Source organism: Suncus etruscus, chromosome 2 (assembly GCF_024139225.1).
Source record: "Suncus etruscus isolate mSunEtr1 chromosome 2, mSunEtr1.pri.cur, whole genome shotgun sequence".
NCBI classification, from domain to species: Eukaryota; Metazoa; Chordata; class Mammalia; order Eulipotyphla; family Soricidae; genus Suncus; species Suncus etruscus.
The window spans coordinates 128,084,196-128,110,132 of NC_064849.1; the positions used below are offsets into that span (position 1 = coordinate 128,084,196).

General features: G+C 40.0%; 1 protein-coding gene across 1 annotated transcript in view; it reads left to right on the forward strand.

Annotated features, from left to right (window-relative positions):
- BDP1 (B double prime 1, subunit of RNA polymerase III transcription initiation factor IIIB) overlaps nt 1-20,278 on the forward strand; it is a 100,798-nt gene extending 80,520 nt beyond the window's left edge. Inside the window, 10 exon segments of the mRNA XM_049769072.1 lie at nt 1,919-2,085; nt 2,903-3,050; nt 3,245-3,422; nt 4,230-4,293; nt 5,262-5,445; nt 7,627-7,825; nt 10,221-10,260; nt 12,443-12,710; nt 14,514-14,766; nt 17,219-20,278. Coding sequence (XP_049625029.1) covers nt 1,919-2,085; nt 2,903-3,050; nt 3,245-3,422; nt 4,230-4,293; nt 5,262-5,445; nt 7,627-7,825; nt 10,221-10,260; nt 12,443-12,710; nt 14,514-14,766; nt 17,219-17,350 — 1,633 coding nt within the window. The 3' untranslated portion in view covers nt 17,351-20,278.
- The last annotated feature ends 5,659 nt before the right edge of the window (nt 20,279-25,937 follow it).

Sequence of the window (25,937 nt, forward strand, 5' to 3'; positions counted from 1 at the left end):
CCATGGTAGGAAGCTTGCCACAAATAGCAGGGGACTGCATTTAGAGTAGGTAAGGGACCACTATGACAATGATAGTTAATGATCACTGCACAGGAAGTAGATGCTCAAAGGAGGTAAAGTGATATGTATGGTATTTCATCAATAAGATTGAAAATGAGAGTGAGTGAGAGAGAGAGAGAGAGAGAGAGAGGGGAAGAGAGAGAGAGAGAAAGGGAGGGAGGGGGAAGGAGGAAAGAGGAGAGATCTGCCATAGAGAGAGAGGAGTAGGGAAGTTGGGAGGGGTCTGCTGTAGAAGCAGGTGTGGCAGGGGAGGGCAAAGGGGGAAGGTCAGAGGAAAATTGGGGACATTAGTGTCAGGAAATGTGCAATTAGTGAAGGGTGTTATACTTTGTATGTATGACTGAAACTCATTCATGAGCAACTTTGTAATATCTCACTGTGATTCAGTTAAAGGATTTATTTATAAAAACACAAATTGGAGGGGTATTTTGGGCCCCCCTATACTCGGGGCTTACTCTGGGCGCTGCTCAGGGATCACTTCTGGTGGTGATTAGATAACCATAGTTGGTGCTGGCGATCAAACCATTTGGCTTAATGCAATCTCTGTATACATTCTCTATTGTACTTGCTCATATTTTCACTTCAGAGCTTGCTGAATTCCACACATTCAGTTGTGGCACCGTGGATATTAAGGGGCAATGCCTAACATTCAGCAGTGTTCCTCGTGTTTTCAAGGCAGATGCTCTACCACTGAGCTATTTCTTGGCCCCCCAGTTAGTTTTAATGGTTTACATATTGAAATTTTTCACATTATGTTTCCTTCCCACTTAAGCTTGAATCTATTTTTTGTTTTGATTTTTGGGGGGCCACACTGATGACACTCAGGGATTACTGCTGACTATGCACTCAGAAATCGTTCCTGGCTTGGAGGACCATATGGGACGCTGGGGGATTGAACTGTGGTTTGTCCTAGGCTAGTGCAGGTAAGGCAGATGCCTTACTGCTTTTGCCACTGCTCCGGCCTCGAATTGATTTTTTTTTTTAAAAAACAAAAAGATGTCTTTAGGGGCCGGAGGGATAGCACAGTGGTAGGGTATTTGCCTTGCACGCAGCCGATTCAGGACTGATGGTGGTTCGATTCCCAGCATCCCATATGGTTCCTGAGCCTGCCAGAAGGGATTTCTGAGGGGGCCGGGCGGTGGCGCTCGAGGTAAGGTGCCTGCCTTACCTGCGCTAGCCTAGGAGACGGACCGCGGTTCGATCCCCCGGCGTCCCATATGGTCCCCCAAGCCAGGAGCGACTTCTGAGCGCATAGCCAGGAGTAACCCCTGAGCGTCACCGGGTGTGGCCCAAAAACAAAAACAAAAAAAAAAAAAAAAAAAAAAAAAAAAAAAAGAAGGGATTTCTGAGCATAGAGCCAGGAATAACCCCTGATTGCTCCCAGGTGTGGCCTAATAACCAAAAACACAAAAAAACCCAAAAAGATGTTTTAAAGAGGGGCCGGCAAGGTGGCGCTAGAGGTAAGGTGTCTGTCTGCCTTGCAAGCGCTAGCCAAGGAAGGACCGTGGTTTCATCCCGGCGTCCCAAATGGTCCCCCCAAGCCAGGGGCAATTTCTGAGCACTTAGCCAGGAGTAACCCCTGAGCATCAAACGAGTGTGGCCCGAAAAACCAAAAATAAATAAATAAATAAATAAAAGATGTCTTAAAGAGCAGAGTGCAGATTCTCTTCTCAAGACTTAATGAAGTTATTACCATATAATTTTAATGTGAGTAGACAAACACTTTGGCACCTGACAGTGTGGACCCTGAATCGGTGGCACATAAATCTGTATATGCTAGTCCTAATATATTAGTTTGAGAGAGAATTTTTACATGCCTAGTTCATTTTTCTGTCTTCCCATCCTTCTTTTTTTTTAGAAATACAGCTTCTGAAGTGACCAATACTTTGAGAATGAGACGTAGATTTGCCAAACCTAAGGTAAATCTTAAGAAGATTTTAGGGACCAATAGGGTTGGTGCTCATCGGGCAGTTTCCAATTTGTCTGTAACCAAAGAAAAAGAAGAAAAAGACAGAATTCAAAGAGGTAAGTTTTATTGTTCCCTTACAAGTTGCAAAGTTACTTTGACACAGAAAATTGTATTGATGCTGCAAGTGGATAGTCATCAAAGATATTTTAACTTGTTAAAAAAAAATTCTAATGAGCTCCCAGCACCATCAAAATATGTCTCATCTGTCCTCCTGCATTTGCTCTGTCTGCCTAATCTCTGAAAGGACCACTGGACCTCCTGGTCCCTCCCCCAAATCTCCAGAATGTAGTCAACCATCCTAGTAGATGTGACATAGTATCTCTTTTTTGACTTTGATTTGCCTTTCCCTACTTATGAGTAATAGTTTTTGTGTATCTCTCACTTATACGCTGACCCTGTGCTCATTTTAAAATTTGGTTATTGGCTGGAGAGAGAGTTCATGGGTTGGAGCTGTTTCTGTAGATACAGAAATGCTCTGGCAGTCAGGATTGAAATACCTTCAGTGTAGAATTCACTCTTACTGGTGTTTACTGTTCAGGAATTTCTGGGGGTGGATGTGATCCTATGGTCCTAGCACTGCATTTGGCTGGACATTGAGCTACTGAGTCTGAGCATACTCTTACTTTTAAACATCTTACTCTGTTGGCAGTGATTGACTCCCAGACTCCACATGACCCGAGTCCTCTCTTCCAGTAAAAAATAGAGAGGGAAACTTGCCCCCAAATGTCAGTCCCAGGACCATTCTTAGGCTTGCTTTTGGGTTAAATTTGGAAGAGCCACTCACTATACAAATGCTCTCAGAAAGAAAATGTGTTCGTAATATGAAGATTGTTAAATGTCCTATTAGACTACATCTTAACTTTTTTATTTAAGAAACTGAGAAAAATGCTTCTAATGCATCAGAATTGGAAGATAACCTTGGAGCAGTTACAAGTGCAGAAAGTCAGGAACAAATCAGTTCAGCATTTGTGCATGGTGTGGAGGAGACCACTGTTTCACAGCAAGTGAGCCCCAGTGAAAGGTAAAAGGGAGAAGATGTATGTTCTGTTTCAAGTGTAGTTTAGTTCTATTTGATAGCTAAAAGGATTTGAAAAGAAGGTTCAATTGCACCAAATAGAATTTTTTTAACTATGAGAATCATTAAGTAACTTTATATCTACTTCAAACGTTATTCTGTGGACTTGATTCATGTCAGAAATATAATTTTTCTTTCAGAAATGAAGAGCAAGAAAAGGAGACATCACAGATATTTTCAGTTGTACCAGCTGTTTCCATGGATTCTAGCACTTCCCACACACTCGGTTCTAGTGAGGATCTTGGCGCGAGGGCCATGGAAGTGCCACTGGACCAGAGCTCCATGGGGAACAGTGTGCTCATGCTTCAGGTGCCAGAGGTAAAAGGCTGTTTCAAAATTAAATATATGATACACACATGTACATACACATATACACATGTAAACACTCAGCTTCATGTGTGTGTATGTGTGTGTGAGATATCTTTTGGGTTATTACCCACCCATTTCCTTCCCTGTGCTGTGATTGTTGTGCTGGGGATGTCATTGTTTGTTAGCTCTATCAAGATCCCTCTTGGTGATGATAATGTCATGGAACTGACATCTCATACCTTAGGCAGGTTTTCTACTATTGATCCATATCTCTCTACCCTGAATTTTAATGCAATAGAGAAATACAATAAACAGTGCATGTTAAGGAAAACATTTGTTGTTTTATAGGGGAACGGATTAGAGAGAGCTATGCTAGAGATAAGGAGACCACCTATTCATATGTCACCTAAATAAGTACAGTGGAGAGAGAAATGCTTGAAAGATTTAGAAATACTTTTCCTATTACTTAAAAAAAAATCACTTGATAGAATACACACATATTTAGTAGTTTTGTTAGACTTCTTTTGTGTGCATACATATACATATATGTTTCAATCAAGACCTTTTTGGTTGGCATTTAAAAGCGTTTAAAAGTAAAAAGTTGGGGAGGGGGAGAGAGAAAAATATGGGAAAGGTACATTGTTAAAAGGATGAGTGTTAGAACATTGACTTAAAATCATTCATGATCAGCTTTGTAACTGTCTCACAGTGATGCAATTAAAAATTTATTGTTCATTATATCATATTGTCAGGAAAAATATTTTAGAACTAGGATTCGTTGAATTTCACCTTTTTATTTTAATCATTTTATGACAGTGTATATCAACTAGTATTCCAGAAACCCAAGAAGAGAATGTAATCAGTTCTCAAGATCTAACAGGTATAATACTCTTTATTTTTTAAGTCAGTCAAATTGAGCAGTGGGGGGGCGGGGTTATATACCAACTTTTTTGATACTAACGTTAATAAGTTCTCATAAACCACTGCCATCGGACCAGCTGGTATAATATTCTTTTTAATACTAAAGTGTCACACATAGACTTTAATGTCATTGTTTTATGCCTACTTTTTCTATTAAGAAAAACAGTTGGGTTTTAGTCTTGGATGGTCTTAACTTTTAAAAGAAAGCATTTTATTTGTCAGTATTATTTAGCATTATGAGTTCTGTGTGTTTTGTTTCTTGATTTTGGGCCACACAGGCTATGCTCAAGGCTAAGACCTGGCTCTGTGCTCTGGGTTCATTTCTGGCCAGGCTTGATGAACCATAAAAGGTGCTGGGGTTCAAACTCAAGCCAACTACTTGCAAAGCAAACACCCTCTACACTCTGTTATCACTCTGTTCTCCGTAAGTCCTTTGAGTGAATCATTTTTATCTCTTATGAAATTATACACTCTGTGGGCCCGGAGAGATAGCACAGCGGCGTTTGCCTTGCAAGCAGCCAATCCAGGACCAAAGTTGGTTGGTTCGAATCCCGGTGTCCCATATGGTCCCCTGTGCCTGCCGGGAGCTATTGCTGAGCAGACAGCCAGGAGTGACCCCTGAGCACTGCCGGGTGTGGCCCAAAAACCAAAAAAAAGAAAAGAAAAAAAAAAAAAGAAATAATACACTCTGTGCAGCATATAATTTTTAAGAATTTTGTGATAAGTTGTCATTCTACTTTATAGAAGTGAGTTATATTGATCATTTCCAGTAGTTTCGTGGTTTTATTTTTTCTAACATTTTATTTTCATATTTCCAAAACATTTAATATAAATATTTTCAGATAAAATTGTCCCTCACTGCATGATTTTATTTAGTTTTGCTCCATATATTTTGATACCTAAACTCTTACTTTTAAACTTTTATAGTGAATGTAGTTACTGCTGATACACATCAAGATAATGAAGATACCTTCATTTTAACTCTGGTGGAAATCCCAACCAACGAAGTACAAGAATTTGCTGACACAACTACACAGTTAATGCCAAATCCTTTACTGCCGGCACCCATATTGGTCAAGTCAGTGAATGCAGAAGAAAGGGGTGACATGAGGTAATGAGTGAGAAAAATGTTTTTGTTAGGAAGAAAGATTTTTTTTTTTTTTTTTTTTTTTTGGTTTTTGGGCCACACCTGGCAGTGCTCAGGGGTCACTCCTGGCTGTCTGCTCAGAAATAGCTCTTGGCAGGCACGGGGGAACATATGGGACACTGGGATTCGAACCAACCACCTTTGGTCCTGGATTGGCTGCTTGCAAGGCAAACACCACAGTGCTATCTCTCCAGGCCCGGTTTTTTTTTTTTTTGTTTTTTTTGTTTTTGGGCCACACCCGGCAGTGCTCAGGGGTCACTCCTGGCTGTCTGCTCAGAAATAGCTCCTGGCAGGCACGGGGGACCAAATGGGACCCCGGGATTCAAACCAACCACCTTAGGTCCTGGATCAGCTGCTTGCAAGGCAAACGCCGCTGTGCTATCTCTCCGGGCCCTTTTTTTCGTTTTTGTTTTTGGTTTTTTTCGGGCCACACCCATTTGATGCTCAGTGGTTACTCCTGGCTAAGCGCTCAGAAATTGCCCCTGGCTTGGGGGGACCATATGGGATGCCGGGGGATCGAACCATGGTCCTTCCTTGGCTAGCGCTTGCAAGGTAGACACCTTGCCTCTAGTGCCACCTTGCTGGCCCTGGCCGAAAGATGTTTTATGATGTGGCTAGAAATGATTAAATAAGGCTTTCGACGCTCTCATTTGCAGTTGATCTGGAGGTCATATTTAGTAATTATGTGGTAAATTAGAGAAGAAATAATAAATTTACTATCAGGTAAAGATGTGATTTATTTTACTTATTTATTTATATTTATTTATTTAATTTTTGGGTTATACCCCATGGTGGCACTCAGGTTACTCCTGGCTCTGTGTTCAGAAATTGCTCCTGGCAGGCTTGGAGGACCATATGGATTGCTGGAAATTGAACCCAGGTCTGTCCTGGGTCGGTTGCATGCAAGGCAAACCCCTATCGCTGTGCTATCCCTCTGGCCCCAAAGATGTCATTTGAATGTCTACTCTGCTAACTCTTTTCTTTGCTTGTGTTTTGAGTCATACTTGTTCAGGGATTGCTCCTGGTGGGGCTTGAGGGACCATATGTAGTGCCAGAGATCAAGCCCAGGTTGGCTACATTCAAATATAAAAGGGCTACGTTATCTTACTCCTGCCCCTGTTACCTTACTATTTAATGAAAATTGGTAAAAGGAAAGTTAAAATAGCATGGTCTAATATTTTATTGCTATATATTTAATTTTTTTTATCCCTCTCCCCCCTATCAAGTAGTATTGAAAGTGGAAGCAATTTTTTTGTATTGAACTTGGATTAAAATTTAATTTTATAGAAAAGGAAAAATCTAACATAGAATGTTAAGGAATTTAAGCTGTGAGACTATAAGCATAAAAATATTTCAAAGGGGCCAGAGAGATAGCATGGAGGTGGGGTGTTTGCCTTGCACGCAGAAGGTCGAATCCCGGCATCCTATGGTTCCCCGAGCCTGCCAGGAGCAATTTCTGAGCATAGAACCAGGAGTAACCCCTGAGTGCTGCCAGGTGTGACCCAAAAACAAAAAAAAACAAAACAAAAAAAAAAAGATTCCAAAACTGTGGCTGGAGTGATAGGCACAATGGTAGGCATTTGCCTTGGATGTGGCTGGCCTAGCACAGACCTGGGATCTATCCCCAGCAGTCTCCTGAGCCTGCCAGGAGCAATTTCTGAGCACAGAGCCATAAGTAACCCTGAGTGCTGCTGGGTGTGGCCCAAAAACCAAAACAAACAAAAAATATTTTAAAACATAAAAAAAAAACCCTCAAACATGGAGCTAAAGCAATAGCACAGTGGGTAGGGCTTTTGCCTTGCACATAGCTGACCCAGGTTCACTCCCTAGCATCTCATATGGTTCCCTGAACCTGCCATGAATAACCCCCGAGTGTGACCCCCAAAAACAAAAGCATTCTCAAAACAGCAGTTTTGTGGCTAGACAGGTGTGTTTTACACTCATTCATTCTCTCTCTCTCTCTCTCTCTCTCTCCCTCCCTTTCTCTCTCCCTCCCTCCCTCCCTCCCTCTCTCTCTCTCTCTTTCTCTCTCTCTCTCTCTCTCATATATATACTTTTGGAGGGCAGTTTTAATCTGGATAGTTTTGCCTTTAACCTGTTAACTTCTAACTCATTTACTGAATATGTCTGTTTTTTTCTGTGCAGTATGAATTTTCCACTAACTTTGATCAGTGAGGATGTCATGTGTTCATCTAACTCTGGAAGAGAATCTGAAAAGCCTCCTGCTAGTTTGGAAATGTCAAGAAAGAGATTACACTGTAGCCTTGATGAGAGTGACAGTGTTCCTCCTGCCAAGAGAAGTTCATTTACTTCTATAGAGAACTGTGAGACATATTCCTCTGAGGTATGGAAGAATCAGTAAGCAAGTGAGATGGCCATATCACAATTATCTAGGCTGCTTCTCCTGATTTTTCATATATGGTTCTAATACTTTTCTTTTTTCTTTCTGGGGGTAGGGCATGCTGTTCTCAGGGCTTATTCCTGGCTCTGCAGTCAGGGATCATCCCTAGCCAATTTAGGGAACCATATGGGATGTCAACCTAGGTTGGCTGCATTCAAGGCAAGCAATCACCTTACCCACTCTGCCCGCTTCTAATATTTTTTTTACCAGAAGTATTTTAGATATATAATGTCAAATGGAATGGACATTAATCAAAAAACTAGTATCACCTCTGTGTCAGTTACTGAAAAGAAGGTTAAAAGTATCATAGAGGGTCTGGATATAGTATAGCAGGTAGGGCATTTATCTTGCATGTGGCCAACCTGAGTTTGATTTCTGGCATCTCATATGGTCCCCTGAGCAGAGAGAAGTAAACAAACAAACAACTCCTATAGATCTTGATCTTAGCTAAGTATCATTTAGCTCATGTGATATACACCTCTCTGGCTGAGTTGCTTTTGTGAAAAATTATTATACACCGTTATCATGCTTCAAATTTTTCATTGCTCTTAGCAATAAAACCAGGACCTCTGAGGCCCTATATTGTCTGTCCCATCTCTTTTTAGTCTTATCTTTGACTAATTTTTGCCTCACTAGCCGTATTGGTCATCTTTCTATTTCCTTTTGCTGTTGAGAGTTTTTGAGGATGGTACCCAGTGTTGCTTGAGGTGGTATTGGCTATTTCTAGCTTTGTGCTGGAGTTCACTTCCAACAGTTCCTGGGAGACTGTGTGGTCTGTGGATCAAACTTGGGTCATCCTCTCTCTCTGGCCCTAGAATATGTATTTTCAGAGGGAAAGTTCTTCGATGATAGCAGACTGCAAAGGTACTATATCTTGTATATCTGATATAAAATCATATCACAGTAACTTGATTGTCAATAAGTTGTTGAAAATGCTAGTAAATACACAGGGTACATTATACTGGCCTCGCTACATTTTTTGTTTGTTTGTTTATGAATCACACCATACAAGGTACATTATATTTGTCTGTCTACATTCTTTTTTGTTTGTTTGTATTTGTTGTTTATGGAACAGCCAGCAGTGCTCAGGGGTTATTCCTGGCTTTGCATGGGTCCCTCCTTCAGTGCTCAGGGGACCATTTGCCAGAGATTGAACCCAGGTCACCTGCCTGCTAGGCAAACACCATACCCGCTGTACTATCACTCTAGCCCCTACATTCATTTTTGGGGGTGGGGGCGTGAAGTTGGGGTTTGTGCAAGGTTAGTGCACCTTTTCCACAAGTGGAAGATTTTGAGGTTTTTCCTCAGATCTGTTGGATGATATTAGTGAATTTTATAATATTGAATCAACTTTGTGTCCCTGGGAACAGTCTACCCGAGTGCCCAAGAGTGCTGAACAGACTGAGCACATGCTCTGTGTGCAGGAAACCTGAGCCTGACCCTACACACAGCCGGATTTCCTGAGCACCATTATGTGTGCTCTCCACCCATCTAGACAGTTTGATCAGGACTTACTATTTTGTCTGCTAAATTATGCTTGTGATGTTCATAGAGGATGCTGGATGTTCCCCTCTGCCCTGCTTTGTACATAATATGAACTTTGTACATAATAGTAGGTGTGTAGTTTGATAGTATTCTTTTTTTTGGGAGGGGGGTCACCCTCAGCAGTGCTCAGGGGTTACTCCTGGCTCTATGCTCAGAAATTGCTCCTAGCAGGCTCAGAGGACCATATGGGATGCCGGGATTCAAACCACTGTCTTCCTACATGCAAGGCAAATGCCTTACCTCCATGCTATCTCTCCGGCCCCCGTGATAGAATTCTTGTACGATTTATTTTGCCTTATAATTTTCTGGGAGTAACATGGTAATTTAATTACAAAAGAAAGAAAACAGCCAGAGCGATAGCACAACAGTAGGGCATTTGCCTTGCATGCAGCTGACCCAGGACGGACCTTGGTTTGATCCCCAGCATCCTATGTGGTCTCCCAAGCCAGAAACGATTTCTGAGCGCATAGCCAGGAGTAACCCCTGAGCATCATCGGGTATGGCCCAAAACAAAAATCAAAGAAACAGAAAAGAAAACACTGGTTTATGGTGTTGATTTTTGTTTGTTTTGAGTTGTTTCCAGTGATGTTCAAGTTATTCTGACTCTGCACTTAGGAATACACTTGTTGGGCTCAGGGGACCAAAAGGCCAGGGATCAAATTTGGTTCAGTTACATATGCAAGGCAAATACCATCCCTGCCCTCCCTGCTAGACTATCTCTCTGGCTCTATAAAGCTCTAAGTTTTTTTAAAAATTGATTTCTAATTTGTTTTGTAAATTTTTTTCAAAACAGGTATGTTCAAAGGAATTGGTGAATGTTTTTGAAGAAACAGGTGCGTTAAGTAAACTTAATATGATTGCATTTTGGAGATGCATTTTGATGCATCTTGTTAAAGTTGGTATGAAGTCATTTTGCTCACTTTTATCTAAAGATCACTGTTTCGGGTCAGGAGGAATAGCACAGTGGTAAGGCGTTTGCCTTGCATGTAGCCAACACAGGAATGACTTCGGTTTGAATCCCAGCATCTCATATGGTCCCCCAAGCCTGCCAGGAGCGACTTCTGAGCACAGAGCCAGGAGTAACACCTGAGTGCTGCTAGGTGGGACACCCACCCCCCCAAATCACTGTTTTAAAATAGAGGAAGGCTGGTGACTCAGCTTTACCTGTCAGTGCTTATGGGTTTTTTTTTTCTAGAGATAACTAAGGATCCTGTATACCAGGATTGAACCTAACAGACCCTTTTAGGTATCCCTCTGATCCACAGTCACAATTTTATTTTCTTCTCTGCTGAGACTTAGATTTGGCAGTAGTTTAAGAAGCTGCTTTCATCTTTTAGTTAAGTGAAAAAAGAATATTTATAGGGTTTCCTATTAAAGTTCAATTACAGGAACCAGAGCAGTGGCACAAGTGGTATGGTGTTTGCCTTACCCACACTAGCCTAGACCATGGTTTGATCTCCCGACGTCCCATATGGTCCCCCAAGCCAGGAGCGATTATTGAGCGCATAGCCAGGAGTAACCCCTGAGTGTCACTGGGTGTGCCCCCCTCCCACCAAAAATGTTCAATTACATTTTTGGAGTTAGAAAACTGATTATACGGGCCAGAAAAATACGACAGTAGGTAGGGCCCCTGCCTTGCATGTAGCTAAGTTGAGTTTGATACCTGCCATCCCATGTAGTCCCTCGAGCCTTGCCAGGTGTTACACTTGAGCACCACTGGTTCTGACCCAAAACAGGGAAAATTGAATACAAAAGTACATAGTATAGATTTATATCTTTTTTTTAAACTTCATTTATTTTATAGTTTTGGGACCACACCTGGCAGTGTTCAAGGTCTACTCCTGTCTCTGCACACAGAAATCACCCTGACAAGCTGGGGGACCATATGGGATGTCGGGAATTGAACCAGGTCCCTCCTGGGTCGGACGCATGCAAGGCAAATGTCCTACAGCTGTACCATCTCTCCGGCCCCGTAGATTTATATTTTGAGAGAGAGAGAGAGAGAAAATTGAGTCTGAAAGTGCACAGTACAGGGGGCCAGAGCAATGGCAGGATGCGAAGGGTGTTTACCCTGCACACAGCCGACCTGGGGTTCAATCCGTGGCATTTCACATAGCCCCCCAAGCCTGCTGAGATGAATTTCTGAGAGTAGCACCAAGAGTAACACCGAATGCTGCCAGGTATGGCCCACCCCTACCTTCAAAGTGTATAGAACAGGTAATTACTGAAAGAGAGAGAAAAAATTGTGTATAGAAGTGCATAGTAGAGGACCAGAGCGGTGGTTCTAGAGGTAAGGCATCTACCTTGCAAGTGCTACCCTAGGATGGACCGTGGTTCGATCCCCCAGTGTTCCCATATGGTCCCCCAAGCCAGGAGTAACCCCTGAGTGTCAAATGGGTATGGCCCCCCCAAACAAAAATGCATAGAAGAGTTTTTTTTTGGGGGGGTCCACATACAGTGACAATCAGGGGTTACTCCTGGCTATGTGCTCAGAAATCGCTTCTGGCTTGGGGGACCATATGGAATGTCGGGGGATCTATCTGCGGTTTGTCCTAGGTCAGATGCATGCTAGGCAAACAAATACCCTACCGCTGCACCACTGCTCTGGCTCCATAGATTTTTATCTTTATCCAGAGATGCTCATTTTGTTAGTTCAAGAGATGATTTATTAGCTGGAGTGCAGGAAGTGAGGTATTTGGCTTTGTACACAACTGGTCCACTAGAACCTATGTCAGCATTGAATGTGGTCCCCTAAAGACTATCAGGCATCATTTATGGTGAAATGTATTCTAGGTAAAAATACATTGGTTCAGGTTTTTTGGTGTTGGAATATAGAAGTTATCATAGCTTTTAATCAATTATATTTATAATAGTACAGCTAACTGCACTAATTTATAATTTGACATTTAAGTAAGGCTATGATAGACTATCAAGGTATTTTTCCTTCAGATATTAGTTTATTTGGAATTACTAATTTCAATATGTTTCTTAAAATTTGTTTGCTTTTTTTGGAAGGGGTATCACATATGGAGCACAACAACAACCCTACTTCAGGAAGCATACCTACTACTTCAAAATCTCAGAAAAGACAACTTGAATCTTCCACTTTTCAGAGCAAAATCTCTGGATCTCTTGATAAAATAAGAGACAGACCTCTAGCAAAGACTACATCTCATTTACCTCAAGATAAAATGGATATTTCTGATAAGGAAGAGAAAACTTGCTCTTCTAAGTCTGAGCAAATGTATAATAGACCTTCATCTTCAAAGACTTCACTCTCCAGGTAATTTGAGAAAATCTTTAATAAGCAAACTTTTCTCCCATTTCTGAGTAAATACAGTTGATACTGACCATATGGGACTTAATATAGATACATACACATATATACACACACACAATTTTTTGTAGTACTACATTCACACAAGTGCACACACATGCACAAAACAAGAGTTAAAGTTAAGTGAATTTTGCTTTTTTAGATAGATGTATTAAGAATTTAGTTTTTTTTGCAGCTATCAGGATTCGGAGCTGCTGATGTATTGAAGAGGGGAGGATGTGTAGAAGTTTGCACTAAGGGATCAGGAAGTTAGAAAGATTAGGAAATTATGTGTAGCTGGAAAAGGCATTTTTTATGAGGGTTATAAACTTTGGAAAATTTGGGGAGGGAGTGTTGTAGCCATTTGTGGTGATACTTGGGGGAATCCCTGCTTGATACTTGGGCCTGGGGCTTCTGCATGCAGAGCATGTATCCCAACCCTTTGCACTACCTCACTGGTCCTGTGTTTCTTTTCAAAAAGGGCAGGGGGCTAAATCTCATAAACTCAGGATCCAGTCTTGGCAAACTTGGCCTGCCTGTCATAGTGCCAGAGGTGCAGGGGACCATCAGTGTCATACCCAGTGCCTGGCTTAACTGTCTTTGGGGTCCCTTGGACCACACCCAGTAGGGTTAGGGAGAAGGGCATGCTGTGCTGTTGGTTCAATTAAGGGCTGCTCCTGTGCTTGTCAAGTGAGCAATATTAATCTGGATACCAGATTGGCAGTATCTTTCCTGGGCTTAGAGATGTGCCAAAACGAGCTGGGAAGCACTGCTCTAGACCAAGGGTCACTAAAATTTTTTTATAAAGGGCACACAACTCTCCCCCAGGTATTCAAAGGTCAGTCTGTCTGTCTGTGTCTCTCTTTCTCTCTTCCTCTCTTCCTCTCTCCTCCCACCTTCCCTCTTTCTCCCCTCTCCTTCTCCCTACACCCATATTTCAAAGGTTTTGTTTGTAATGAGTCAGCCCTGCAGCTGTAGTGCGAAAGCAACAATGAAGGCTATGTGAACAGCTGTGCCATGTTGGTCATAGATTCTAGTAGTGAATCGTTTTTGGAAAATGATTCCCTGACACCTACTCAAGAGCCTTTTACTCTGTGTGTACCTGAGATTGCAGCAGGACTTTGGGGGGTGTTGGGCATCAAACCCAGGACTTCCTTCCTACACGTGAAGCATGGATTCTATCATTCCATCACTATGGTGATCCCTTCATGTCCCGAGGAGCCTCTGAGAACTCAATAGAATTACTGAACTTGGGCTTCACCATTTTAGACTGTTTCTCTCTCTCTTGTCTCTCTCTCTCTCTCTCTCTCTCTCTCTCTCTCTCTCTCTCTCTCTCTCTCTCTCTCTCTCTCTCTCCTCTCTCTTGTCTCTCTCTTGTCTCTCTCTCTCTCCCTCTTCCTCTCCCCCCCCTCGTGTTTGAGCCATACCCAGGAGTCATTCTTGGCCGTATTTGGGGCACCATATGGGATGGGGATGAGGTGTCAGGAACTGAATTGGGTTGGCTGCATGCAAGGCAAAATGCTCTACTTGCTGTGCTATCACTTCAGCCCCTAGACTGTTTCTTAAACTAAGACTCCTTGGTGGTTTGTATGCATCATTATACTTAAGAAGTACTGCTGCATAGTCAACTTTGACTTTCGGCACAAATACTGAATAAACAAATGGTATCCATTCCTGGTACTACACATGCCATTTTAACATTCATTGAAAGAAATGGTTATTTATAATGTGTCTTCCTGGATATTATTGACTTTTTAATTTCATTTCCAGGCCTGGCAGAAGACCCTTGGGATTTTTGTCTTTAATATGTTCAAAGAGTAGTTTGGAGTCTGATGAACCTGCCCAGTTTCATAAAAAGAAGCGCCCAAAACCTCTTATACCCATGTCAAGACAGAATTTGAAAAGATCGAACCCACCCAGTGAAAGCCAGAAAACAAATACAGAGTCCTCTGATGTGCTTCCTTCTCCAAGTAGTGTTAATACTCCATCCACAAACCTTAGCAGTACAGGACCAGACTCGCAGGTACGTGGTAGCTGAGATTTCACTGTGGTAAACACTGGGTTCAGTGGCTATGGAACTCAGCACAGAGGAACATGATAGTTACTATCTTTATTTGGATGTCAGAAACAAGTTAGACTTCAGAAATCAGTTAATTCCCATTCACAGGTTAACCAACTATAGCAAGTTTATATTAGAGCCACTGAACTATAGTACCCTCTGTACTACCTCTCCAGCCTTCACATTTCTTTAATATTCTTCATGAGTTTAATGGGGATGTATTCTGAGTGAAGAGAAATACCTCTGTATTTGAATTATTTGTGGTTCTTCTTTGAAACAACTATCTTTTCCTATCATTGGACTTTATAAATTGGTTTTTTCTTTTTCTTTTTTCTTTTTTCTTTTTTTTGGTTTTTGGGCCACACCCGGCAGTGCTCAGGGGTTACTCCTGGTTGTCTGCTCAGAAATAGCTCCTGACGGGGCCGGAGAGATAGCATGGAGGTAAGGTGTTTACCTTTCATGCAGAAGGTCATCGGTTCGAATCCCGGCGTCCCATATGGTCCCCATGCCTGCCAGGAGCAATTTCTGAGCACGGAGCCAGGAAAAATCCCTGAGCACTGCCGGGTGTGACCAAAAAAAAAAAAATAAAAAAACAAAAAAAAAACAAAAAAAAAAAAAAAAAAAAGAAATAGATCATGGCAGGCACGGGGGACCATATGGGACACCGGGATTCGAACCAACCACCTTTGGTCCTGGATCGGCTGCTTGCAAGGCAAACGCTGCTGTGCTATCTCTCCGGGCCCGGTTTTTGCTTTTTCATAATGATTTGTAAATCATTAAAGAAAATCTTTGGGGCTGGAGCAACAGCACAGCACTTGCATGCTGCCAAGCTGGATTAAATCCCCGACATCCCATATGTTCCCCAAGCCTGCCAGGAGTGACTTCTGAGCACAGAGCTAAGAGTAACCCCTGAGCACCACTGTGTGTGGCCTAAGCACCCTCACCCTCCAAAAAAAGTTTTTTAATAATACAGATTGCAGATGTTTCCTCTTATGTCATTTCTGCTTCCCTACTCCCTTCCTTTCCCTTTCTTCTGTTAATTTTTTTTTTTTTTTTTTTGGATTTTGGGCCACACCCGGCGGCGTTCAGGGCTTACTCCTGGCTATCTGCTCAGAAATTGCTCCTGGCAGGCATGGGGGACCATATGAGATGTAGGGATTCAAACCACATTTGGTCTGGATCTGCTGCTTGCAAGGCAAACGCCCTACCACTGTGCTCTCTCTCTGGCCTCTGTTGATGTTATTTTAATTACTGGAGGATTGCATATATACTTATGGTGCTCGTTCATTTATTTGTATTGCTTGTACATGTGCTTTCCAATAATTACACACACTTTTGGGGGATGGATTTTGGTTTTTGAGCCACACTTAGTGGTACTAAGGGGTTACTCTTGGCTCTGCACTTATGAATAATTCCTGGCATGCTCAAGGGATCTTATGGAATGCCAGGGATCAAACCCAGATTGGTTGCATGCAGGATAATTGCCCTGTCAAGCTGTTATTGCTCTGGCCTGTCTTCAACATTTTCTACTTGTATTTTGCAATATAGGTACTTTTTCTCTTTACAAAGTGGATTTACTTTTGTGTCTCTAGTTTTCATGTGACTTAAAAGTACACTTTCTGGTGGGGCCAGTACTTGCCTTGCATGAGGTCAACCTAGGTTCAGTCCTCCGTATCTCATATGATCCCCCATGTCCCACAAGGAATGATTCTTGAGTGCTGAGCCAGAAATAACTCCTGAGCACCACCAAATGTCCTTACCCCTCCCACCCAACCCCAAATACAGTCTCCTATGTCTTAGGATTATAAAAGTATTTCTTTTCATGGTGAGATATAGATTAGACTACATTCTCTTCCTCAAATAGCCATGCAGTTATATATCAGCCATCATTTTCTGAGTAATCACAGCTTTTCTCATTTTGGGGGAAAATTATTGTGCATATACCATAGTTCACCTAATAAATAATGCCCGGTCTATTTAGAGGATTCTATTTTTATTGTTATAACTATGCTACTTGGGTTATTACACTTAGTAAGTTATTAACTATCTTTTGTCTTATGTTCTTAGTAGCATAGAAATGAAATTATATAGGGGCCGGAGCGGTGGCACAAGTGATAGGGCACCTGCCTTGATGCGTTAACCTAGGACAGACTGTGGTTCTATCCTCCGGTGATCCTATTTGGTCCCATGAGCCAGGAGGGATTTATGAGCACATAGCCAGGAGTAACCCCTGAGCGTCACCGGGTGTGGCTTAAAAATCAAAAACCAAAAAAAAAAAAAAAAAAGAAATTATAAAGCCAATGATTATAACATACAAAGCTCTCAATATTTACGGCTGTTTTTCAAATAGCAACAATAAGTTTAGACTACTTACATATGTAAATGTTATTTTATTCTTATTTTGATTACTTTTTAGGTTTCTTGTGATCATTCCATGCTGGAAGAAAAAAGTAAAGGTGGCCCAAACCGGGCACCTGGGGAGGAAACCACAACAATTTCTGAGTATTTCTTTGGTGATATCTTTATTGAAGTGGATGAAAGAGAATAAAACCTTTTACTTTTGATTTTTTTTTTTAAAGTTTGACATGAGTCAAGTCTTTCATCAAAGCAGTATTAGAGGAAAAGCACCAAAAGCTTTTTTACTTTTCTCTAGTTTGATCTGGAATATTTCATGAGATTGGTTTCAAGCTTTTATAATCAGTGGAAAACATTACTAAAGTTCTTATTCTGATAGATCGAGCCTTTTGGAAGCACCAAGTAATGAAGACTTGCTTTTTTTAAGACAGAAGTAGCAACTCTTGTTTACATTTTCATTCTTCCTTTGCTGAGCACACAAGGACATATTGGAATGTCATGGATGAAAGTCTTTATAAATCATAGTGCTATCATATTTGGAGGTGGATTATGTTTAACTTTTAATCAAAAGTTGTTGTGAGGGTTTTTATTTTCTGTGTTTCTTCTCTTTCTGCCCTTTTTTGGATGATAAAGGCCTTTTTAATTGTGCTTAATATGGTAAATGTTAAAACATTTTTCTATTTTCAGCTATTTGAAAAGCAAGTATTTTTCTAACTCATTTTGATGTAATATTAGTTCTAATTGAAAAAGCTAGTATTTAAAGTTATTTATAAAGATGAATATCAAAAGGCTTATTTATTTTTATTTAAAAGGATATTCATTTTTTATTACTTTCAACCCTCAGATGGTAAAGAAGGCATTAACAAACATGTTTGTCTCCTTTCACTCATTAAATTTTAGGATATTTAAAGTGATAATATAAAATGTTTAGATAGTGTATGTTTCCAACACATTTTTTCCCCATGGTATAATGACTTTGTACTGTGAATCTTTCGTTTGTTATTTTTTAATCTCAGGATTTGGATGGGGAAAAAGAAACTTTTAACTCCATTTATAAAGCAACTACCCATACTAAATTTAATCTCTTTTCACATGCATGCATGTACATGAGCGCATATAGGAGGTTATTACTTGTTTTTGTTTTCTTTTTCTTTAAGGGAAAAAACCTAATTTATATTGCTTTTTTTCCCCTGTTATATTTTGCTTAAGGAATATTTAGATTATTTATTTTGTTTTTGCTTTTGGAGTCATATCCCAGAGGGAACTCATAAGCCACTGCCAGCACATTGCTCTGGGATTGCCCTGGGATTGCAGTGTTGGGGATGTAACTCAGCTCCTAAAATATGAACCATGTGCACTTGAGCCCTTTAAACTGTCTTCCCAGCCTCTTCATTTAGATTCTTTTAAACACAAACATAATGGTGATGTAAAAAAACAAAGAACAATAATTGTTGTAGTTATTATTATGACTGTACTAGTTACTAGTATTAATTTAGTTTTTTTAATTTTGAAAGTTATGATTTACGGATGTAACCTTACAGATCCACCTCTAATCTTTGGTGGTTCACAGTAAATTTCTCAAAGAGTTGATGTATTCATTTATTTGAAAAGTCTCTTGGCTTTATAATGTTAACAATAGACCCAGGATTTAGAAAAGTTTTCCACAAGATTTTTTTGAATTTGTGGGCCAGATGCTCTCCGTGGCAAGATCTCCTCTCTGTTATTTCAATGTGAAATAGCCACAGTACTTTTTTAAATGATGGATGTGACTATATCGGGTCTTTAGTTCGACCATCACATTAAATCATAGTTTCCTTACAGTAAGGTTCTAATATTTTATGAGGTATATAACACTGAAATCTGGGGTTAAGATATACCTAAAAATTAACTCTGCTGAGTGCATTATGAAAGATTTGATCAGTATCTCAATTGGGAAGTTTTAAAATCTAGATAATTAGGGCCAGAGCGATAGCACAGCTGGTAGGGTGTTTGCCTGCATGTGGCCGACCCAAGTTTGATCTCCAGCATCCCATATTCCCAGAGCACCGCCAGGAATGACTATGAACACAGAGCCAGTCAGGAGTAACCCATGAGCACTGCTGGGTGTGACCCAATCCCCCCATCTAGATAATTGTGTATTTTAAAAAGATAGATGGGTCATTCTCCAAATTCATTAATAAAATGGCATATGACTCAGCAAGTATAGCAGTGATCATAATTTATTAAAATAGTTTGTAGGATATTTATTCCTTATGGTAAAATTTAGTTTAACTTTAAAGTCATAAACGTGGACCTATTAAACCTGTTCTCTAGGTATGAATTTATTTCACGTTTTGTCAGAAAAATCATGGTAGTGGGTCACATTGCTATTTTAATACTTTATTTTTGAAATATAAATAAAGAATTCTAAAAAGATTTCTTTCTCTTAATACTAGTCTGGGTATTAGAGTACCACAGTTGCACCATTATATTTTTATCATCCCTGTGTGATATTGTTTTTCTTTGTTTACATATGTCTCATTCATCTATATGGAATTGTATGGAATATATAATTTTTTGTATAAAGAGTAATTTTATTTGGGAAATTAATTGTATTGAAATATCATGTCAGCTTGACAAATTATCCTGTTAAATCTTTAAAATTAATCTTGGAAAAAGAAACTTAGTGTATTTACTTTGTAAAAGTGGTAAGACTCATCTGAAGAACTCGTGTAAATTTATGTAAAAAAGATGTTGCAAAAATTTGTATTTTCTAAATCTTGAAGTTGATATTATAGGTCTTTATTTTTTCTTGACTTTTCCTTTTGAATACTCTGTCTTAGTAAGTGATCAACTTGAGGATTTAAAAAGCCTAATTGTTGGGAAATGATTGAGGCACAGATAAAAATATGAACATCCACTGTTTACCTATGTTATTTGAAATATAAGTGACCATGTATATACTATCTTGTTTGAAGAAGTCTTTGACAAAATAAAAGCAGTATCTGTCATTTGTATATTTTCTTGTTCTAAAGAAAGCAGTTATGTCCTATAAAGAATGTAAATAAAATTTATTTTATACTACCTCTCCTGTTATTTTTAAATGACTGAATAAAGATATTAATGTTTAGTTTACCAAGTAGTCTTTTATCTGCCATTTGTTTCATTTTCTTCCTTTCCTAAAAATGCATTATAACTTGAAGAATTTAGGGGTTTAAAAAAAAGAATTTAGGTTTTTTTTTGGGGGGAGGAATAGAACCTGGTGGCTTTACATGTGTCGTACATGTACACTCCCGCTGAACTAAATATTTTCTGCTTATATGCCTGCTGTGAAGGATTATACAATTATGCAGAATAAAGAACTTTACCCATCTTTCAGAAATGTGAAGCTACCCTTAAAAAAGATAATACTGCATATTGGGCCTGGAGTGATATAGTACAGTAAGGCAAGGCATTTGCCTTCCATGTGGCCGACCTGGATTTGATTCCTACCGTCCCATATGATTCTCCTAGCCTGCCAATATTAATTCCAGGAGTAACCCCTGAGCACAGCCTGGTGTGATGCCAAGAAAAAACAAAACAACAACTGTTAATGAATTTGAAAGTGTAAGAATCAAATCTCTTTTTTGGGGCGGTGATTCCAGTCTTCAGAAGAACTGGGGGTCCCACAAGTAATTCTCAGCCTCCTGGCTTGATGAGTAACCTAATCTCTTGACTTTTTTTCCTTCCCACTTATCTGTATAGTAAGACAAACAGAAAACTTGATCCCTGGATAAACCAGGACTTCTAAAGTGAATATTGACAAAATCTTGCTGATAAAATTAGTTGAAGTATTTGTGTAAATATTACTAAAGATAATATAGCTGTTTCTTCAGATAGACATATTTCTAGCACTCTTTCCACTGCTGCTGCTTGAAGGTCTTTGGGCTCTCCTCGTGTCCAATTGGTGACTATGGTCCAAGTCTTCTTAGATGGGCTACAAATCGAGGGGTTTGTATTTCTCACCCTTGTAGAATTTTTTGCAGTTGTTTTTGAGTCTGGGTACTGACAGAACACGGATAATAGATTTGTGTTCTTCTAGATCTTAGATGTGACACTGGGCAGCCTGTCACTTTGGTGATGCTCAGCTGGGACAGCTATACCTTCAGGTTCTTGAGCTGTTCAAATAGCTTTTCCTTCTTGTCATGAAGGTCTTGGACCTTCATCTTTTTTTTTTTTTTTGGTTTTTGGGCCACACCCTGTGACGCTCAGGGGTTACTCCTGGCTATGCACTCAGAAGTTGCTCCTGGCTTCTTGGGGGACCATATGGGACGCCGGGGGATCGAACCGCGGTCCGTCCTAGGCTAGCGCAGGCAAGGCAGGCACCTTACCTCCAGCGCCACCGCCCGGCCCCTTGGACCTTCATCTTGACCTTGTTTTCTTACCCCATCACTTCTGAGGCCTGCCTGGAGTAAAAGGGCTATCTTGGATTTTTAAGAACTTTTGTTGTTTTGTTTTTTGTTTTTGTTTTTGTTTTTTGGCTCACACATGGCAGTGCTCAGGGGTTACTTCTGGCTCTATGCTCAGAAATTGCTCCTGGCAGGCTCGGGGAACCATATCGGACACTGGGATTCGAACCAATGACCTTGTGCATGAAAGGCAAATGCCTTACCTCCATGCTATTTCTCCGGCCCCCATTTTTTAAGAACTTTTATATGAACTATATACTGCTTTATATTAAGGAATACTCTAGTCCAAAAGCCTAGAGAATTATCATAATTCAGTTGTAAATATAATTTTACCATCTAATATCCTTATAGGACTGCTTTTTGTCAAAACTTATCGAAAGCTAGAGAAAGGGTTCAGGTAAGGGTTCCATCCCTGACATTATATGGTCCCTGGACATTGGTGGGTGTGGTCTAGAACATAATAGGCTGGACCATCCCAACCTGTCTGGTGCCAGCACTGCTGCATGGTCAGCCTGTGACTAAACTGATTAGGTCACAGATTGGGGAGAATGGCATCTACGTCCCCTTGAATATGGCTTTGGAACCCCTCCACCTCCAGTTTTTAATCAAAGAACCGTTTTTTTATAATATGGGAAATAATTCGGCTCTATTTAGCTTTTTTTTTTTTAAGTTGTGTGAGTTGTGTGAAAATGTGGGTTGATTTCCTTTGCAATGCAAAACTAAAATTAAAGCTGACCCATATGGTAGTAAGGTAAAATATTTCATATCACACTGTGTGTACTAATCTTAATCTTTTTCTTTATTTTTGATATTAGACTACACAGTGACGCTCAGGGGTTACTCCTGGCTTGGGGGACCACATGGGATGCCGGGACTGATCCCAGGTCCGTCCTGGGTGAGCTACGTGCAAGGCAAATGCCCTACGCTGTGCTATTCCTTCGGCCCATATTTTTTCTTTTTTTAATTGAGAAAGTACAAAATTGACCATAATAGAAAATAAATAACAGAGACACATTTTTTAGACTTAAAAATTGAAATTTCATTACATTAAAAAAACCATAAGAAGGAAAAATTATATTGTAGTTTAGATACCTTGTTTTTCCTTAAAATCATTATATTTCATACCAAAAACACTAGTTCAAACAATTTTATTTGGATACAGGTACTTCATTTTATTATTCATATTAGAACATTTTTCTTCCTGTGCTCAGAAATTGCTCCAGGCAGGCTCGGGGACGATATGGGATGCTGAGATTTGAACCACCATCTGTCCTGCATTGGTTGTGTGCAAGGCAAATGCCTTACTGCCGTGCTATCTCTCTAGCCCCTGTATATGAGGTATATGAGGGTTTTTTTTTGTGGGGGGGGGGCCACACCCGGTGATGCTCAGGGATTACTCCTGTCTATGGGCTCAGAAATCGCTCCTGGTTTTGGGACCATATGGGACGACAGAGGATTAAACTGCGGTCAATCCTAGATAAGCCCGTGCAAGACAGGCGCCCTACTGCTTGCACTTCGGCCCTTATATGAGATTCTTTTTTTTTTTTTTTTTTTTTTTTTGGGCCACACCCATTTGATGCTCAGGGGTTACTCCTGGCTATGCGCTCAGAAATCGCTCCTGGCTTGTGGGGAGCATATGGGACGCCGGGAGATCGAACCATGGTCCTACGCTAGCGCTCGCAAGGCAGACACCTTACCTCTAGCGCCACCTTCCCGGCCCCAATTATATGAGATTCTTTTTTTTTTTTTAATTATTTTTTTATTATTTTAATTATGACAACAAAGATGCAAAGAAAGAGGACAGGGTAAAGTTACAGTGGAAGCCCAATCACCCATAAACAGGATTCTCAGTAGTCCCATCGATGATATCCCAGCCTTGAACTTTCAGCCAAAGAGCATTAAGAAAAACAAAACTGAACCCATGTACAATACAATTACTTTGTCCCTCAAATCCCCAGTTGTAGTACATATTGTTTCTTAGCAGCACACCATATAATCTAAAGATATTAGACTTATGTAACTCTTTAAACATTGAGGGCAAAGTACATTTATCTAGTTCCATGCACATGCTTACTAGTTTAAGTTAACCTCAAAAGTTTTAATGGGTTGTTTTTCTTTTTTCTTTTTTTTTTTTTTTTTTAGTTTTTGGGTCACACCCGGCAGTGCTCAGGGGTTACTCGTGGCTGTCTGCTCAGAAATAGCTCCTGGCAGGCACGGGGGACCATATGGGACACCGGGATTCGAACAAACCACCTTTGGTCCTGGATCGGCTGCTTGCAAGGCAAACACCGCTGTGCTATCTCTCCGGGCCCATGGGGTTGTTTTTCTTAAGGATTGGAGTCAAGGGAACATAGGCCCACCAAAACATAAGGGACATGGAAAGACAAATTATGGTCTAAATACATGGAGACCCTACACCTGAAGTTTCCTGGCACAGGACTGACTCTATATGAGATTCTTAAGCCAGCAATGCAGTAGTGATCAGAACACAGCTTGATCCTAATCAGAAATCTCTTATGATAACACCTTTTCTTCTAAACCATATTACTGTGCAAAGTAGACGTGGAGGTCACTAAGTCTAAAAATGGATTCTTACAGTGAAACTTACTTGGCCATAATATAAGTATCCTTTTATATTTTGTAGGATTTTATATTGTTGCTAAAGACTTTTATGACAAGTTATGAATGCTTATTGGTCTATACTTAATAGATATTTTAGGTAATTGTGAATAAACACTTAACATTTAAGCTTTATTAGAACGTGAAATATAGTACATTGTGCAGGTGTAACCCTACTGGGATATGATTGCTTTCTGGAACTTAGTAAAGGATCCAGTTCACTCTAAGCACTAATTATATCTTTATTGACTAAATACAAGATAAAATGCTTTTGAATATTTAAAAAGATGCCTTGTATGTGGTTCACTCCACTTCTATCCTGGTACCACATATAGTCCTCAAATACCACAGTCGGGAGTTATCCCTGGGGCATGGTGCTAACCTTTATTAATATGCATGGCATCTTTTTTTTTTTTAATGCCACACTTGGTTGTGCACAGGGTTTACTCCTGGTTCTGTGCTCAAGAATCACTCCTGGCAGGGTTTGAAGACCATATGGGATGCTGAGGATTGAACCTACCAGTACCCAATTGTACTATTGTTCCAGCCTCTGCTTCATGTTGTGGCATCTAGTTCTAAAAAGTATAATAAGGGTAGGAGACACAGAGCAGGGTTAAGGCACAGGTGTGTTTGACACCCACATACTTGCTATGGAGTCACCCTGTAACAAGCCTCTTTACTGGAAGCTAAAATTTTCAGGAACTGGAGCAATAGTCCAGTGGGTAGGGAGCTTTCTTTGTAAAGGGCAACCTGGGTTCTATCTCTTGCATCCCAGATGGTCCCCCAAGCACTGTCAGGATTCCATGATTCGTAAGTGCCAAAATAAAACAAAAATATCACCGGGTGTGGCACCAAAACAAAACAATTTCAAACAAGTGTTTTCTTATGGTACAACATATTTTGGAGTGGGATTATTCTGTTAACTCATCGAAGCTTGTTAGATAAAGCACGTAAGAAATTTAGCTTGTTTTTTTTTAAACTCCCCTCCTGCTACTTGCTCATTGTCAGTCCACATCACATCCTTTATGATTATAACATACTTTCTGATCAAACTTCCAGATCCCCCCGTGGAGTTAATAATAATTAGCAACATTTAATTAGTTTCTTCCTTGATGTTATTTTTTTAAGCTTGTCGCTAGGCAAACTCTTCCAGCACATCTGTAAAAATATAATAATACTCCTCACGCTAGAAAAGATTATCAAGATCCACGGCTTCAATTCTTTTGTTTCCTTGAGGAGGAGAAAAAAAAACTTAGATGTGGGACTTGCTCGATATGCTGCATCAATGAAATATGCCCGCCAGCCCCCTATTCCTCTTCCTTTAAAATATTTGTTGAACGAGTTATTTCCCTTAAAGAGTTTTATTTCTTTTAATATATTTATTTTAATAATATATTTAATATATATTAATATTATATACAATTATAAGTAATCTATAAATATATTATATAAACAAATATAAATTATATGTTAATATATATTTAATATATAATTTTTGGTTTTTGGGTCACACCCGGCAGCACTCAGGAGTTACTCTTGGCTCTATGCTCAGAAATTACTCCTGGCAGGCTCAGGGGACCATATGGGATGCCGGGATTCGAACCACCGACCTTCTGCATGCAAGGCAAATACCTTACTTCCATGCTATCTCTCCGGCCCCTAATATATATTTCTTTTAATAATATATTTATTTTAATATGTATATTTATATATATAAAATATTTAAGCACCATG